Raw genomic sequence first — 19,667 nt, forward strand, 5'->3', positions numbered from 1 at the left:
TTTCCGAATATGCATTAGTCGAATCGAATACGCTTCGAATATGCAAAATATTCGATTCGTATTCGAAATTTAGAATATTCGCACACCCCTATAAATAAATAAATAAATAAATAAATAAATAAATAAATGGTGGCAAGCATCTGTCTCCGTCACTAGAAGACGACTGTATGGGCATGTTGCGACTGATGTAAAGTGTGGCATGTTTCATACAGAAGTGACAGCCTGTGTAACAGCCACCCTCAGCATGACACCTCTAAGCATATCTTCCTCAGCCCTAGTTAGGAGACTTGGGGTGGGGTGGGAGAGAGCAGACACATGGGGTGGGGGGAAAGGGAGTATTAGCGTGTGGGTCCCACCAGAGTCCCATCCGGTTTTACACACACGGCGAATTGCTGGAGTATCTCGAATGGGAGGGCTCTGTGCCTGCTGGTCAGCAGCAATATTGTAATGGTTCGAAGCATGTCCTTCAATCCAGTGTTACGTGACCCAGGTACGTGTATTGCGATTCATTGCGTGTATCGTGTCAGTGCTCGAACACAATGAAAATAACAAGACAGTGAGACTACAAGACAACGCAGCTGGTCTTGTGGTTCCGCCCGTGTTAAGCCTATTCGACGTCTTGAAGACGTTGTAGACGTGAATAGCCCCAATGAGTCATTACCTCGGCGTGCAGTCGGAAGGCATTATCGAAGCGACGACTCACTGCCGTTATTCAGCCGGAAGTAAAGTTACAGCGCACTGATTCCTTTTCCATGCTTTGTTTTAATCTATGCATCACAGCACACGACAAGTTTCGCAACGGGTGAACCATGACCCAAAGTTATGATCGCTCCAGCATTGTTAGTGTCGCTGCGCAGTTGGCAGGAAAGTAAATGTGTAACATTCCAGGCCATACATCACTGGGCAGATTGAATGCTACTGTGGTGCTTACGTGCAGTAGCCGCTATCATGATGCGAGCTCTCGGAAACCCTAGTTTACAAATATTGCAAGCTGTCTGAGCAGTGTCTAAATATGCATTTTTTCCTGTTTGGTTACCTTTACTTGACCCTCTTCTGGCTATTGTGTTAAGTCGTCACATTGTACAGTTAGAGTTGTATCGTGATTTTTATTGTAGTTTAGAAATAAATTTCTCGGTAGATTATGTGTAAACAACAAAGAGCAAGAACTTATATCTGCTTCAAGCGGTGAGTCTATAAAAGTTCCACATTGATATAAAATTAGCGTAAGCCTGTCGGATGGAGTGGCCAGCGAAGCCATTTCTCCGTTCTGATCTATCTAGGCGGCAGCTCCAGAGAGAAAGGTTCCTTATGTTGAAAAATGCAAATTTGTACCTCGTAGTAACATTTAGGACTGAAAGCATGCCGTTACCTGGAATAATAACGCCAATTATGACATGTTTATCACAAAGACACACACAAAGAGAACGCCATGTAACAGCCGTTCGGCGTATTACCGACTGACTGCCGTAGGAAAACTTTCTTCGCTGGTCCCATTTTAAAGGATGACCAACTCTAATTCAATTAATCGTTTTTACCTAGGAAACCTTTAAAATTTCATTTCGAAAGTGCTCTATGGCATCGAGAACCTTGCTGGACACTGGCATCTGAACAAGCCTGTTAACAAAATTGTTTATACTCTTGGGTTTTATTAGATAAGACCACGATACAATTCGACGACACGTCGTCGTGGGAGACTGAATAATTTCAACCACCTGAGGGTCTTTATTGTGCGTTAAGCCTAACTAAGCTAACGTTATTGTATTCCTCTCTTAAGTCCTTCCAGAACCTAAACTTTCGCAAGGTATGTCTCACATTTTTCTGCAAACTTCATTGACTCCGAACCTCAGGAAATTATCCATCTGAACCGTCCTGTTGTGGAATCCGTAGTTTTGCAAAAGGAAAGAACGCATTTTTCTAAACCCACCACTACCTTTTCTTTAAAAACATGTTTATTGACCAATTTCAGGTTCCATTTGCCTAAAAGGGAACAGTCGTCAACTCGTAAAAAGGTGAGCGCTGACTTCAGCCTGGTTAACAGTTGCTAAAAAGCTTTTACGGCTAAGCAGAGCCGCACTATTGGTCTCGGTTCCTCTGCAGGTCATTGCTCTTGCTGCAGAAAGTCGGTGCTGTTCGCCCGCTTTCGCTTGTTGGAACGCTCCATGGCAGCAGCTGCGTTCTCGCTCTTCGGATCCTCCTCTTCGTCGTCCAGAATGTCACCGACCTTGAGGTAGGAGCGTAGGTAATCCAACATGTCGGCGCCAAGTTTGTCGAGCTGGCGCACCTTCTTGCCGTTTGCCCCAGTAGGCGGCGCATTGCAGATGAGCTGTCCTTTGACAATGCCAGACAGCTGCCAGAACTGCATGAAAAAAATACATGTATGGCAAATCAGTTTTGCGGAAACCTGCAATGTCACTGAAGGTTCAAGAGGGAAGGAAGGAAGGAAGGAAGGAAGGAAAGGGAAAATTCGCGCGCGCTCACGCACGCACGCACACGCACACACAAGCGGAAAGTAAATGGGTCAAAGCCTGCCGCATGATGTACTCCTGGTCTAGTCAAATCTATTATTCAAATTGGAATAATCAAATAAGTTGTTGGCTGCAATGAGTGGGCGGTGACAAACGGAAGCAAAGCGAGGTTTTCCAAGGCATGCAGCCATGGATTATTGAGCGAAAAGAGACGAATAGCCTTGGTTTGTCGACGACCTGCCTTTGGCCATTGTGCACCTTGGTTATCGCGTCATGCGCGCCGATACTTGCAGGGATGTGTGCAACTGCTATTCCTTCAGTACCTGGTAGCGCGGTAGATGGGAGTTGATCTTCGTCGGAGTCACGTTATTAATAATTTTGTATGAATAACATGCGTGTTGGTTTTACAGCCCGCGTTCATAGAAAGCCATCATGCCTTATGCTTTTAGGACATTAGAAACTAGCAAAGACAAATCTCCGCCCTCTGCCTAAAATAAGCAATCTCAGTCCTATCCCTACAGAATGCACCGCAGTTTTGACAAAGAATTGGCGATGATTTTTAGAGCCGGATACCCAGGCTAAGTCTTGAAAGCGGTCCATCAGATCCTCCCGAAGAAGGTGAAAGACCCTAGACGAAAATGAAAATATGCAGAGTCCACGCACTATGGGAATCGATGTAATCGATGCTTGCAGTGCTGTTTCTGTTATTTGACTGAATTTGGCTTTGATTTCGACGGCATGCAGCAGTGATTAGGTGTTAAAAGAAGCTTCGCATGCACCACTTGCGTTTGTCTAAATTGCGCACACAGCACACAGCGAGACGTGTTTGCTGGAGACGTTGCTGCGCGCCGCTGTCCGTAGCCTGCGAGAAGGTTGGCACTGCCACTCCCACACACGGCGTATTGCATGGTGGATGAGACAGAGGAATCCTTTTACTTAAGCCTTAGGAGCAATAGCTGCTTCAACGTCCCTTGACTTACGGACCAGCACCCGCTGGCCACCCGTGCTCCATTACGTATCAGGCATCTCCCCCCCTCCCCCACCCAGGTGTTGCAGGGTAACGGCACCGCGGATAAAGTGTGTATTTGCTGGATCACCACTTGCGGGCCGTCATTTTCAGGCCGCGGTGCTGTAATGCGGCTTTGCGTTTGCGCACAAAGACCCTGCTTCAGTTGTCCGCGTGGACGAACTTCCATGGTGCTTATTTTTCAGAATTAGCAGAAACGTGCCATACCATACCTCGAATTATTATTATTATTATTATTATTATTATTATTATTATTATTATTATTATTATTATTGAAGTGAGGTGAAAGAGAAGATGCCGGATAACATCCGAGGGAACCGGGAGGCAAAGGAGAAGAATAAACAAGTAAGAACTGGCGACATGACGCTAATTTGACCTATTTGACATGTGTGGGCTTATTGGAAATTTAGGCGCAGCCGACAATGGAACAAAGATGTAAGCGTTTTTTTTTTTTCCTGGAGAGGTACAACGATCCAGTTCTATTCAAAGGCTGCTATCTCCACGATTATTCTCCGGTCGACCTAACCGTGGACACAACGGGTAAGCTCCTGGATCTTGTTCTGGATCGAGCTTCTGTGTCGACCGAAGAGCTTGTTTAACGAGGCTCAGCGAAGGTGAATATCCCATTGGCCCTGTTTAGTCAGGTGGTACTCGGACGACCATTCGGTCGTGCAGCATCGTATGACCGCAAATCATCAATTCTACAAGCCATGCCCATGCAACAAGAACATTTTTCGCAACAGAGCGCAGTGGCGGATGTTCGCCTGTCTGCTTTAAGCTACAAGAGAAACCATCTACTTGCAATTTTAACGCCAGAAACTTTTGACGTGTCTTCAAATAACCTAGAAAGATGAATGAATTTTTATGAGACCATAGCGAAATACATTGGGTAGATTTCTGACCAATACCCGGTCTTAAACATGCGACAATATCTGAGTGGTGTAGCCAGAATGCTGCATTAGTTGCCCTACATAGAGCTTGTTGGCGAACCTTGGTGCATGTGGAAAGAGTTTTTTTTTTTTGTCAGCATTCCGAAGAAATAACGTGCAGCGATAAGACCAGGCACTGTTTTAACGTTTTAGGTGCGGTTCCTCGCTTGGCCACTTTCTTGAGAAGCAGTGACTGCTTCGACTTGCTGAACCAGATTTGCAATCACGATCCGCCTTAACGCTTGTATTTCACGGTCTCCCAAAAGATTTGCAACTACATGCACAAATAAAAGGGCCGAAAACTCCCGAAGCACTACTAGAGCTGCTGCAAGTATTCCCTCATCTGTGGTGTTAGAGGAGCTGTAATACGCGGCAAGCTCCTCACGGACAGTCAGATTCTCAGTCCAGCAAATGTAAGGTAGCCACTAATTAAATATAGTGCAAATATTAGACTTCGTGCGATCGACTCAGGACCTGGTGACGCCTTGCAGTCATGGACACTGTTCGAACGGAGACAATTGACAAAAAAGCCTCAGTGTGTTCCATGGACACGAAGCGAGACCGCGTTACTAGTTTCTTCAAGTTTACTTGACATATAGCTCAATGTGAATGCACATAACCTGCGATCTCTTCAGTATCAATACTCAGAGAAGCGGAGCAAGTGCAGAAGACAGATGCAAAGACAGATCGGTCCTTGTTCGACGTTATGACAGTTGTGAAGAGGAGCACGGCGAACGGACAAGCTTAAGGCTAAAATATCAGTCGACGCACGCGGAAATTCTTGCCTTGATGATGGAAGGTGTCTTATGCGACTTTCTTCTCGTCTTCTCTCTCGTCATTACGGAGTTGGCTTTACGCATCCTGTTCCTCCTGCCTACCGTTCTGCCTCCCTCTCGGCCATTGCGCGTGACTGAAAATGTAAGCGCTGAAGCTTTTGCAATGCTTTTGTGAGGGGCACTTGCGTAATTACATCATTGTGTCGACGGAGAGAGAATTCCAGAGAGCATTGTGGCATTGGCGACAGACTTGCGTAGGGGATAGTGGCGACGCCCCCGAAGTTCATTGGAAAGGTTTCCCACGTTCTTGCAATGCATACATTAGGCACGTTATCAAGCATCTCCCTACGCGGCGTGCAAAACAACAGCAGTAGCATCGAATAAGTCAAAGGAAAAGACAAAGAAAGATTTGTTTTAAAAAAAACTGTCTCGGCCCAGAAGCAGATAGAGCCCTGAATAGTGCCTTATGTCCTCCATATGTCCCACAATGTGAAGAAGGTAGCCAACATGTATGGCGCTCCAGTCATGTTTTTGGCGCCACGTAAACTCGTGCGCTCTTAACGCGGGAATGTTAAGGGCCACGTGTCGCAGAAAATCTGGCGTCGCGTGTTTGGCGTCCCTGCGACAAAACGAATTTCGAACTTGAAAGAGCGTAGGTTAGGGCGTGTTGGTTCATAACTGAGGTTTTTTAGCGCACGAAAAGGGACGCAGGACAGTGGCAAGACGCGGACACAGCGCTAACTTCCAACAATTGTTTTATTCCACGAAGCGATACATATATATAGGGAACAGACACCACCGTACGCATGCGCATATGTACTGATTTTTTTGTAAGATGAGACAGCAACAACACACGTGTAGGGATATATCGAAGATGAAAAATGACTGTGCATAGCCCCGGCAAAACTTTATTTTGTAATTGCAAGATTAAAATGTCATCTCCATCAGGCCCCCCTCTGTGTCACGTTTAAAAATTGACTTCATTTTTTGAAAGATCAATTGAAGGTGCGCTAACACAAGCGCTCCCCAACCTTCTGATCTTCGCCGCTTCAATTATCTCACGTGTTGTTTGCGTCGGGCTTCTTCCTATCGCCGTGCACTGTTTATAAATGGTGCTGCATCCATGCTTTCTGCAGTGAATAGCCAGATGCCCCACTCCTCGAGTTCGCACATTATTCGCGTGTTCACGCAACCTGTCATTTACACACCTTCCCCTTTGGCGGATGTATTTTTTGCCGCACGACAGGGGTGGTTCATACACGATATTGTTTTCACAAGGAACTTGACATTCCTTGAGATTTGCCCGGCAACTGGGCTTCTCAGAACCATTGTAGCTAGCGTTGCACAAGTTGGACAGCTTGATTGGTGCTGAAAAGATGACGCTTACCATTTGCGTTATTGCCAATCTCCTTCAGTGTGTGCGAAATATCGTGGATGTACGGTATTGTCACGTGGTAGTGACGGTGAAGAAAGAACACAGTAGCAGTACTGTGAAAGACAAAACTAGGTTTTATTGGGCGAACCTGTGCCCACAAAACAGGCTACACCTAAAGCACAACGATAGCGGCAAACACAGTCGGCGATCATCGAAAATCTGATCAGCGGGTCAAGCGCGTCGGCTTTGATAGAGCAGTCGTCGAACGTTCCAGACTAATCGTTCGGACCCGCATGCCTTCCACAAAGTTCTACACCATTCGCGTTACGCGATGAAATCAGATAGCACAAGGTTCGGTGACAACAGACAGCCGGGTAGAAGCATCGATAACTTTCCAGAGACGTCGGATACATGCAGGCGCGTCCCTTGCTGTGCGATTACAGTTAAGCGGTGAAACGTGGTCGCCCGATAAAGATAAGTACACGTGTCAGTATGATTGCGCGCTTCTGCTTCATTCCCGCATTTTCCGGTGAAGTGCACCGCTCATCCTGTCGCCCGCGATTTGTGGTCTTAAGGAGACTTTTTGCCACAGCTGTGATGATATGCTGCAGAAAACCGGCCTGTTTGAAGCGATTCACTTGCGCCAGAAAGCTAGACATACACTTGTGAGGACATGAGCGGCGAAGCGCATTCATTAAGGTTGACATTGCGATGCCCCTCTTAAGTTTGAGTGGCCCGATGAAAATGGCAGTAGCGGCTTGTTCGCCCTTGGTTCATATGCCCAGCACACCCGGTGTCTTTCAAAAAACATTGTAATATCGAGGAATCGCAAAGTACTATCCGGTGGCGTTTCATGTGTAACAGTGAGCGGTTGTAACCACTTGTTGAAAAGAGCTAGCACTTGCGTGACTTCAAGACAAACCTCCCCGCTAGGATTTGGATCCAGAAGCAAAAGGTAGTCGTCAACGTACCTATGCACCTCTTTTTAGATTTGCATTTTCTAATCTGGCATCCAGTATCCTGTTTACACGGGCAAGATAAAGGTCACTTAAAATGGGCGTAATACAGGAACCAATGGAAATTCTTTGTTTTGGAAGATAAACACTTCAATCCCACTTGGAGAACGTCGAGCGAAGATACATGGATAATAGTTCAAGAAAACTCTCTGTAGTACGAGAGTATGCGTGCCCTGCAAAAGGCGGCTTCGATGACGCTGATGAGTATGGAACGATGCAACGTATAACATAGAACAGAGCCCGATGTACTAGAAACGTAACTTGAAAGAGTGTAGGTAAGGGCGTGTTGGTTCATAACTGAGGTTTTTTGGTGCACGAAGAGGGACGCAGGACAGTGGGAAGACGCGGACACAGCGCTAACTTCCAACAGTTGTTTTATTCCACGAAGCGGTACACATATATATGGGGAACAGACACCACCGTACGCATGCGCATATGTACTGATTTTTTGTAAGATGACCTGAGGTAAGGCACCACCGTACGCATGCGTACGGTGGTGCCTGTTTTCTATATATATATGTGTACCGCTTCGTGGAATAAAACAAATGGTTGGAAGTTAGCGCTGTGTCCGCGTCTTGCCACTGTCCTGCGTCTCTTTTCGTGCGCTAAAAAACCTCAGTTATGAACCAACACGCCCTAACCTACGCTCTTGCAAGTTACATTTCTAGTACATCAGGCTCTGTTCTATGTTCTACGTTGCACCCCTCCATACTCATCACCATCATCGCAGCGGCCTTTTGCAGGGCACGCATGCTCTCCTACTGTCTACGGCTCGACCAGATGCCGCCGGACGTGCAACGCTTCTGCGGGGACCTTGAACCCTCGCGAGGACATGGACGAAGAATTTGCAAGATTCTGGGGTCAGAATGCCTCAGGCAAGCACGGCTTTACAGGGACTTGCTAAATGCAAGAGTGTTCCTTCAGGAAAATCAACCTGCAGCAAAAAGGAAGAAGTGGCGAGAGTACTCAAGAATTGACGACAGTGTGGAAACCCTCTGGAGACCTCTGCTCAGGCTGCTACGGGCTAAACAGAATCAACAGAAAAAGAATCAAGGGAACCGGAACAACGCAGTCCACATCGAGGGAGACATACAGTAGCCTGGGTATGTGAAAGACACCCTGAAGCTAGGACCAAAATTTGCTGTTGAACCTAAACTGTCTGCTCCTGAACTCTTAACCTTGGTTAGAGATGTTTCAAAATGTGCGGATGGAAATGAAGCAGGAATGTGTATCTCAGCAGGTGTGGATGTTGTGTCGCGAGCTAAGCCATCCAGGGCAGCCGTGCCCTTAAAACGTGTGAAACAGTTCCTTTGTGAAAATAGCCTGGCACTGCTTCCTGTAGATAAAGGTGGGTTTGTGGTCATCCAGCATAATTCGTTGAAACAGAAGGCAGATGAGGCTTTGCATTCCGTGTTTCATGGCAGGCGTGATGTCTCACTTGCGAAAGTGAAACCAGAAGCTAAGAAGCTTTGTCAGAAATTAAACCTGAGTAAACTGGTCCACGAAATAGAAAGTAAAAAATCTGGGATCCTTGAAACGTTTTTTTTTTAATCAAAACCCATAAACCAGAATGGCCACTGCGTATTATAGTGTCAGAAGGTGGAACTTGGCAGAGGTCCATAGGTCTTTTTCTTCAACGCAAGTTGAAATTGCTACCAGTGAATGATCCTTTTCTAACGAAGAACTCAGAGGAAGTAATAGTTTACCTGAAGACGCATGTAGGCAGTAATTTGAAAGCTTTCTGTATAGATGTAAAAGATCTATATTATTCACTGCCACATAATGAGTTATTAGTATGTGTTCAAGAGGCTATTGATGCTTACGATGAGCTGAAGTTTGTAAACATCATTTGCATATCTACGCAGCGTTTTCTTGAACTATTATCTGTGTATCTGCGCTCGACGTTCTCCAAATAGGATGGAAGTGTTTATCTTCCAAAACAAAGAATTTGCAATGGTTGCTGTATTGCGCCAATTTTAAGTGACCTTTATCTTGAACGTGTAAACAGGATACTGGATGCCAAATTAGAAAATTCAAATCTAAAAAGAGGTGCATAGGTACGTTGACGACTACCTTGTGCTTCTCGATCCAAATCCTAGCGGGAAGGTTTGTCTTTAAGTCACGCAAATGCTAGCTCTTTTCAACCAGTGGTTACAACCGCTCACTGTTACACATGAAACGCCACCGGATAGTACTTTGCGATTCCTCGATAATACAATGGTTTTTGAAGGACACCAGGTGTGCTGGGCATATGAACCAAGGGCGAACAAGCCGCTACTGCCATTTTCATCGGGCCACTCAAAGTTAGTTAAGAGGGGCATCGCAAAGTCAAGCTTAATGAATGCGCTTCGCCACTCATGTCCTCACAAGTGTATGTCTAGCTTTCTGGCGCTAGTGAATCGCTTGAAACAGGCCGGTTTTCCGCAGCATATCATCACAGCTGTGGCCGAAAGTCTCCTTAAGACCACGAAACACGGGCGATAGGATGAGCGGTGTACTTCACCGGAAAATGCGGGAGTGAAGCAGAAACGCGCAATCATACCATACATCCCCGATATCCCACACAGACTGAAGAAGATTGGCAATAACGCAAATGTAAGCGTCATCTTTTCAGCGCCAATCAAGCTGTCCAAATTGTGCAAAGCTAGCCACTGTGGTTCTGAGAAGCCCAGTTGCCGGACAAATCACAAGGAATATCACGTTCCTTGTGAGAACAATATCGTGTATGAACTACCCCTGTCGTGCGGCAAAAAAATACATCGGCCAAATGGGAAGGTGTGTAAATGATAGGTTGCGTGAACACGCAAATAATGTGCGAACTGGAGGAGTGGGGCATCTGGCTATTCACTGCAGAATACATGGATGCAGCCCCATTTATAAAGAGTGCACGGTGATAGGAAGAAGCCCGATGCAAACAACACGTGAGATAATTGAAGCGGCGAAGATCACTAGATTGGGGAGCGCTTGTGTTAGCGCGCCTTCAATTGATCTTTAAAAAAAGAAGTCGATTTTTTAAACGTGACACAGAGGGTGGCCTTATGGAGATGACAATTTAATCTTGCAATTACCAAAAAAAAATGTTTGGGCTATGCACGGTCGTTTTTCATCTTCGATATCATCCTACATGTGTCTCGTTGCTGTCTCATCTTACAAAAACTTAGTACATATGCGCATGCATACGGTGGTGTCTGTTCACTATATATATATATATATATATATATATATATGTACCGCTTCATGGAATAAAACAATTGTTGGAAGTTAGCGCTGTGCCCGCGTCTTGCCACTGTCTTGCGCCCCTTTTCGTGCGCTAAAAAACCTCAGAACTTCGAACCACGCATACCCAACAACGCAGGCCTTCCATGTGGCGCAAGGAAATTACTGAAGTAATTATACTTCGCAACAGAAAATATGTAGAAAAATCGTAAACTACGACTTGCACACAACCTACAGACAGATAGCATGGAATTGTAATTTTAATATACAAAAAAAACATAATTCTGTTATGCGAAAACTAAAAAAGAACAAGTCCACTTTCCAGCGTTTGTACCACCCACAGAAGGGCCATGGCCTCCCAGATTTGCGCACGAAGATCTCAAAGGCCATAAAGCAGCGCTGCCGGTTCCTTGCAGCACCTGCAGATAGCGCTGGCCTCCGCCGCATCGAGGCCGACGCAAGGGGCGCGTTTGTACCAGAGAGATCGCCTTCATGCATAGCGTTCGACGCCAGCGTTTCCCTGTAAACATTACAGTTTACATAAGCAGCCATCCGGATAGCAGGGTAGCTACCAACCGCGCCCCAAAACTCCTCCCTGAGAACGGCCTCTCGCGACGGGACCGTTCCACACTCCGTCTGCGCACGGGTTCCGTGTGGACGGCAGCTAGGCTCCATGCCAAGGGACGCATCATCTCGCCAGCCTGCAGAAGGTGCGGTGACGCCGAGACCCTCGAGCACCTACTCTGCACCTGTCCTGCATTAGCCCAGGAGCGCGCTCCAGTCACTGCCACCAACCGATGGTATGGACTCCCGGCTACCTCAGAAACACACCTGCTCTTCCCGGCCCGCTACCACCTACCAGCACTGGCAGCCCTCCCAGAACTGGCTTGAATATGTGTACTCAAACGGGCTCCTAGATCGCCAATAGAATTCGGCTTTGCACGGCCTCTGCCCGAGCGCTGGCCCCTGGATGATGCTGACGCCTGCTGCCTGAAACCTACTCTCCCTTTCCCCCCTCTATCCTCTCTTCTTTCCCCGCCCCCATCTCCATTACGCTGCGCCGTGCTCCCATATGGGCTGCAGAACTGAGTGTATTTTCCCTCTCCCAAATCACGAAGAAGCAGCAGTTGCCGGGAGACGTGAGAAAGTCAAGGAATTTCAATTGCTGTAGCCTTCCACTACTAAAGGAAATGCTTAAGCGTGCTCTAATTATTTTCATGTTAAAACACAAAGCAATAACGCCAGAACAATCACGTGAGACCGCATGATAGATGTGCAGCCGGCGTGGTTTGCTTTATTGAATTTTTACCTGTTCACCTCGTGCGCGTCTGACGGCGACGCTGCGAATGACGATGCGAATGACGCTACAGTGACATCATTGTGAGGATTCGCATTTCTCGTCTGCTACATTTCCGCTATAACAGCTGGATTTTAATTCGTTTCCTGGCGCCGTGGATGCATGCTCGCGTGGCACGGCGTTCTCCGATAACTACTTGTAGTTTTCCTAGGTTGGTTTAAAAATACCAGCATTATTACGAGCAACAAGCTTATCTTCCCTATAACAAAGCACTGTGGCTGCTTAGCGGCTATGACGTTTCGCTGCAGAGCTGTCGGTTGTGGGGTAGATGTAAATGAAGAGCAAAGTGCAGATATGCTCGCGTACTTAGATTTGACTGCACAGAACAGAATCCGAGATGGTCAAAGCTAGTGCGCAGTCCTCTGTTATGGCGCACCTCTTAATGATTGTTCCTGGTACGTGAAATCCCAGAATAGCTTTCTTTTTGAATATAATTACAGACGTCTTGGTAAGGGCATGAAGTCACGACTCAGTCACCAAGCGTCACACATAGCAAGTAAACGGCAGTCTACTCAGCTTTGAAACAATAACGATCGCAGGGCTCGCTGGCTAAATTGTACATCAACCATGGAGTAAGTTGGCGCAAATTTTACATTCCGTTCATAATTATATTCAGTTAGTATTCCACGTATGAAACTCTTGCTCATATAAATAACCTAATTTCACTGACAGTTGGCTTATCACGAATATTAGTTGCATCACGCTTTATTATGTTTCATAGTCGCCAAGCATGCGTTACACTATATGTTTTGTAAATAAAGTTCTTGGCGATAGTGTAATACAAAAAATTGACATTTGAAATGCGAGAACAGTGACAAAATTTCTGTTGAACGGATTTTTAGGCTACTGGAGAGCGCTCAGAAAATATCACTTGATATAAGTGCAAGAATAAAGATATGTTAATAAGAAGCAAGAAAACCTATCACCGAATTATTGCGTCGATGTGTGTTTGGTCAATTTTTAGTCCTGAAACCAACCGGCTAAGAACAATGAACGGACAGCATGCATTTCTCGCCCATCACAATTTCCGGATGAGAAGTGTAGAAACTTCCCCTTTGAAGTAAAAGTTGCATGATATCTTAGGCAAATCAGATCTAATCCTCAGCCACACATGTTTTTATAATTGCTTCGTGCTTTCTGGGCAGGTTCAGCTTGCATCGTGTTGGACCATTTAGAGTTCCAGATACATCACTTATTTACCTGATGTCATTTTCAACTGATGCCACATTGTAGCAATATACCGCATTCTACTGCAAAGGCGGTAAAGTAGCACTTGCAATAATGCGGCGCAGAAACCACCTAATTTTTGGGAACAGGATAAGGTGTCTTTCATGAAGTGCTTACCGCTCTCGGCAGCAACAAAATTGAACTACCGGTGGCCAAGGGATCAGGTACTTGAGCAGGCAGCGCGCGCTGGCGAGAGACAAACAGTATAGCAGCATAGACGTCGAGGAAGACGAGTAGAACGGTGGCTGGGTAGGAAGGACAACAACAACAACTACAACGGCAGTCCACTGCGTAGGGAGTGAAGCGCGCACCCGGCCTACATCACGAGTGGCCGGCGCGAGGCAGCCAGGAGAGTGATCCCTCTAAGTATGAGCGTCAGCTAAGGCCTTCCGGTCAGTGAAAATGTACTTGTGTTTGTTGTGACTCATCGTCATCACTGATTTTGCACCCCACAATATTGGTGACCACGGACGGTGGACATGGAGTTAAGACAACCGCAATGCTTCCAATGATCGATCATCGCCACGGTTGACAGCAATCGAAGAACCCCTGCACCGCAGCGCGACTTGGCTACTATTTCGCAAAGGTTACCCCAAAACTGTCCAGTGGACCCCGAACTCTTGATCGCTCAAATAAACAGCCAGTTCACCATTGCGCGAGTAACTTCGCAGGCTCGAAAATTCAACCATCTCCTATCCTCGATGCTGCCGTAGATTGCCACCCAGCTTCGCGATCTCATCCTTCAACCTCCTGGCGGCAGGCCCTTCTGACATCACGAGCGAATTCGTCAAACGTAGGACGATGTCGGAACAGCGACGCCTACATCAGTTTCTCCAAACTGAAGAGCTCGGGGATCGCAAATCTTCGCAGCTCCTGAGTCATTTTCAACAGCCCCTTGAAGACAAGGAAACCACCTTCGGTTAAAATTTGCTTCGAGAATTTTTCCTACAACCTTTGCCCTCCTCCGTCCGCATGGTTCTGGCGACCCGTAGCAGTTTGCCCGTGTCCCAATTAGCCAAACTTGCCGGCTGCGTCCTGAACACATCAATTGATTGATGATTGATGTTTATTGATGCAAGGGCATCAAAGGCCAATGAGCGCCAGGACGTGTGTTATATTTAGTAAAATTGAGAGTTTAGGACAATGACCTAAATAAAGGCTGTATAGAGGCCTACACGTAAGATATATCTATAAATACTAGTAGATGATTTCTAAAATAAATACTAAGATAAATATACGGCCTTAAAGGCATTTGCTACAGGCTCACATGTTAAATTATTCTGGATCGTCTGAGTCCCTTGATGTACAATTCTTGCTTGCGCAAGGAGTGCGAGAGATCAGACATACTTTTGAGCATCAGATTGTACCTAAACCTGTGAGGCACAACCTGAAGCTTAGGATGGTATGAGATGATGTCGAGAAAGTTAGCTTGTGCAAGATAATTAAGAACTATTTTAAAGTTAAAAAGTGCATCCTCTGATAAGAACATCGAGGGATGGTAGGGGCGATGTATATGGTGCGAGTAGAGTTCCCTAATATGAGCTAAGCGGTCTCGGTGAAGTTCAGGAAACTGAATGAGGACATGTAGGATGGTTAGCTTCTCATCGCAGCATGTGCTCGTCGGTGGGCCAGTTGCTGTCAAGATATATTTGTGTGTGCCATCAGTGTGCCCTATTCTCAGTCGTGCAAGGGTGACTTCGGTGTGTCTATCAAGCTTCAGTGGAAAAGATTTGGTTAACTGCGGTTTAAGCCGGTGTAGCTCATTTTTAACTTCCTTGTCCCACTCAGTTTGCCAATGATTACGGAGCGCCTTTCATACCACAGGTTACATATCTACACCAGGTACCCAGCTTACATCAATTGTATCCCGATGATCCACTTGTGCAGCATTTTTGTCCGCACTTTCAATGCCTGCAATCCCAGAGTGGCCTGGCACCCAGCATACAACAAGAGCAAGGTTTTGTTTATACGCTACCTGAATGTGCTTATGGAGCTGGTTAATTACAGGGTTTCGGCTTGCTTTGCTACAGGACAGAGCTACTACAGCGCTTAAGGAATATGTGTATATTATGGAGTTTCGTATCTTGTGCTGGGTACTATGTACTCAACAGTGATCAGGATACCGTACGCTTCGGCTGTAAAAATGCTGCTATGGTTATGCAAGGTTTTAGAGTTGGAGAAGTTTCGGCCATGGACTGCACATGATACCGAAGTTGCAGACTTCGGTATCATGATTTGATGATGACAGATTTTCATGATGATGATCATGATTTGATGATGACAGATTTTACTGCTAACGGGAATGGTGGAGCGTGTGGAAGCCTGTTTAAATACAACTGATTTGTGGACTGATCATTTAAGAGTGCTTTGCATGAATGTTGTTTAGTGACAAGGTTCTTATTGCGTAGGTGACTCCCAGATATGTACGCTGATTATCCAGCGGCCACTGATCCGATTCTGCATATAAACTGTGGACGGGACTCGTACGAAAGGCACCGAGTGCTAGGCGGATACCTAAGTGATAGACAGGATCGAGTGGCTTAAGTGTTGTTTTTGAAGCTGACTGATAAACAATACATCCATAGTCTATGCATGGCAACACAAGGCTTTTAAAAAGAGATAGGAGACAATACTTATCGGTTCCCCACGACTGGTGAGGTAAAATTTTTAAAAGGTTCATAGTTTTAAGACATATCAGCTTCAACTGTTTTATATGCTGCATGAAAGATAGCTTACTATCGAAGATTACACACAGAAAGGTTTTTTCTTTTCTAATTACCAGGCTTCTCCCATTCATCGTAATGCATGGGTCAGAACATACCCCTCTTCGCCTGGAAAGCAGCACACAGGTAGTTTTCTCTGCGCTGAATCTAAACCCGTTTTCGTCTGCCCATTTCGCGAGCCGATTAACACTTAACTGTATCTGGCGTTCACATATGGACAGATTGCAAGATTTAAAACTGACTTTGATGTCGTCCACAGAGACAGAATGAGACACCAGGAAGGTATAGCAAAGCGGAGAGAGTTCATTTTAATTAGGAATAGTGTGCAACTTAGCACTCCTCCCTGTGGTACGCCGTTTTTTGAACAAATATGCGTGATAGAACATTGCCAATTCTTACGCGGAACTTCCTTTCAGATTGGTAATTTCGCAAGAAGTTCAGCATATAACCACAAATTCCAAAAGACGACCGGTGTTGCAGAATACCGTATCACCAGGCAATATCATATGCCTTCTCAAGATCAAAGAATACAGATAGACAGTATTGGCTGTGTACAAATGCATCACTTATATATGACTCAAGGAGAACAAGATTATCTGTTGCAGACCTTGCTCTTCGGAAGCCAGATTTGTGAGGGTCCCAAGATACTATTATATTCTGAAAAGAACACAAGACGACGGTTAACCATTTTTTTCAAATACTTTAAGTAAAGAGCTCGTGAGTGCAATTGGTCTGTCATTGTTAACTGAGGAAGGGTATTTGCCGTGTTTCAGTATTGGCAGGACTAGTGCCAAGATGAATGTATATGACGAGTTGCAAAAATCTTATTGTATACACCTAAAATTCAGTTTAGGGTCTCACCAGGCAGATTGTTGTTTATTTCGTAAGTAATTGGGTAAGAGCCTAGAGCTGAGCTGCCACAAGTGCCTAGGGCAAGCTTCAGTTCATGGCATGTTAGTGGTTTGTTGTATCCTTCGGATGACAACTTGTTTGGACGCAGAGGAATACTTTCAGCTATTCTTTTATGGTGTAAGAACTTTCCGGCATAATTTTCGGAGCTTAATACCCTCCGAAAGTGCTCACAAAGAGTATTTGCTTGATCTTGTATTGTCTCGCCAGTGCCAGGTTTGAGAGGAAAAGGATTTGGACGTTGTCCTTTTCGTTTGCGTACCCTATCACATACTTTGCTAACATCCATGTATGGGTTTACGGAGGATACGTAGCGGGTCCAGCTTTCTCTTTCGGATATTCGGCGGATACGGCGGCCATTCGCTTCGCCCTACTTAAGTTCTATTATATGTTCTGTTGCTGGGTGGCGTGAAAATCTGCTCCATGCTCTGTTCTGGCGTTTCTTTGCGGTTTCACAGTCTTTGTTCCACCATGGTTTTGGATTGACTTTTTTTTCCGGAGGACTGAGGTATGCACTTTTTAGCAGAAGAGAGGATATGTGCAGTGATGTAGGGGGTCAGTTCCTCTACGCCTAGGTGGTCTGCTTCTTCCAGATACAGTTTAGTTATGTTACTAAATTTCGACCAGTCCGCACTATTAGGTCTCCATTTTCGGGGGCAAGCTGGTCCATCGTGCCACTTTGTTGTTTCAAGGAGTGTTGGGAAATGCTCGCTCCCGTATGGATTACTGATAACTCTCCATTCCAGGTATGAAAGAAGTGAGGCGGACCCTATGGCTAAGTCTATACACGAATACGTGTTGTGTGTAGGACTGTAAAATGTTGGCTCTGTCTTGTTAAATAGAAAGGCTCCAGATGAAAGAAGGAACTTTTCAATTGCCCGTCCTCTCGCATCACATCTTGAGTCACCGCAGAATATGCTGGGAGCATTGAAGTCTCCGATTACTATATAGCGTTCGGGAAGCTGGTCAATCAGCTTTTCAAATTCTGCTTTGTCAAACCGTTCATCAGTCAATATATCAATGGACCAAATAGTTATAAATTGGTTGAACAATATAGCCCGAACAGCCACTGCTTCAAATGAAGTCTGGAGTGATACATGCTGGCATGCTACGGACTTTGGGCTATGATTGCCACACCACTGGGAGAATTACCATTATTTCTGTCTTTACGGAAGATTATGTACTGTCTTTAGAAGTTCTTGTGTGTAGACTTTAAATGTGTTTCTTGAACACAAAACAGTCGTGGCTGATATTCCTCTAGTAGATCTTTGACATCCTCTAGATTTTTAAGTAGGCCCCTGCCATACCACTGAATTTGTTGTGTAGCCATATCGAGGAAGATTTTTGTTGTCTGTGTTGAAGAGGCCGCGTTAAAGATAGACATATATGTATACAAGGACGGTAATCGTTTAGGTTACCGGCCACTTTTTTTTAGCAGTTACAAGTACTATATCTCTTCTAGTCGCCGGGGATTTTTGATCGCCCTGCATAACCTTCTCAGGCGCCGGAAGATCGTGAGCTAGGCGCTGAAACTTGCGTCCCAGGCCGTGGAGTTCGGACTAGCTTTGGGACCTGCGGAACAGGAGTTGGCGGGTCCACCTTGAATGTTGGTGGAGCAGCACTTTTTTGCAGCCACCAGGGGGGCAGGCGGAGTGATTACAGGACCACTATCAGTGACCGCGGTAGACTCCCGAGGGATTTGTGATGCTGTCCTTGTCGCGCCACCTCGGAAAAGCTTTTGTGATTGAAGTATGACACACATTTCCTTCCTTCATGAAATGTTATATTTTCTTTGACCTTTACTGAAATTATTTCTTTTGTCTTTCTCCCATTTAGGGCACGTTCTAGAGTAGGCTGGATGGCTTCCATCACAGTTCACGCAATGTGGAGATGAGTCGCAAGTGCCTGATGGATGATCGTTCGAGCTGCATTTCGCGCAAGTCTGCGTTCCTCGGCATGTCTGGGATCCGTGCCCATACCTCTGGCACGTAAAGCATCTTCGAGGATGTGGGATGTACGACCTAACACGTACTTTGATATAGCCTGCATCCAATGTACTAGGCAGCACACTGGTACTAAAGGTTAATACAGTGTGTTTTGTTCGAAGTTGTTCGTTATTTCTGCTGATTAGGATTCTTTCTACCTTGGTGACATTTGGTCTTGAAAGCCTTCAAGCACCTTTTCGTTACTAAGCTCCAAGTTGTCGTCTTCAGAAATTACTCCACGGCTCGTATTCATGGTTCGATGTGCCGGCACAGTGAATGCAACATCGCCAATCCATTTTAAGTCATTCATATTATCATATTGGATTTTATCTTTCTATTCAAGGAGTACGTCTCCATTGGACATCTTTGTGGCTTTGTAGCCAGGTGCTATCGTGTTTGCGAGGCATTTCGCCTCCAAGAAGGGGAAGAATTTGCGCACGCTTGTGTTGCCTTCACTATGTTTGACATGGTACTTAGGGAAGTGTTTCTCATTGTTCTTTTAAAAGAATTGGAAGCTTGCATCGGTGCGCACTTTTTTCAGAGGGCCATCAAGGGATAGTAGTTTACGTGAAGCGAGATAGGGGTCTTGAATTCGGTAGCAGCGGCAATCGCCCAACCACCGAGACCAACATGGGACGGAGCAGATCCTGCGAGCAAGACAA

General features: G+C 45.7%; 1 protein-coding gene across 5 annotated transcripts in view; it reads right to left on the reverse strand.

Moving 5' to 3' along the window:
- Positions 1-1,931: 1,931 nt before the first annotated feature.
- Positions 1,932-19,667, reverse strand: part of LOC139057613 (NLR family CARD domain-containing protein 3-like) — a 129,506-nt gene continuing 111,770 nt past the window's right edge. For 4 of the 5 annotated variants that reach the window (XM_070536149.1, XM_070536151.1, XM_070536150.1 and 1 more), the window contains one exon: positions 1,932-2,356. In XM_070536149.1, the coding sequence (XP_070392250.1) occupies positions 2,099-2,356 (258 nt within the window). In that variant the 3' untranslated portion in view covers positions 1,932-2,098. The remainder of the gene's footprint in view (positions 2,357-19,667) is intronic. The other variant, XR_011512939.1, reaches the window with a different exon arrangement.

The sequence above is a fragment of the Dermacentor albipictus genome, chromosome 3 (assembly GCF_038994185.2).
Source record: "Dermacentor albipictus isolate Rhodes 1998 colony chromosome 3, USDA_Dalb.pri_finalv2, whole genome shotgun sequence".
Classification (NCBI taxonomy): Eukaryota; Metazoa; Arthropoda; class Arachnida; order Ixodida; family Ixodidae; genus Dermacentor; species Dermacentor albipictus.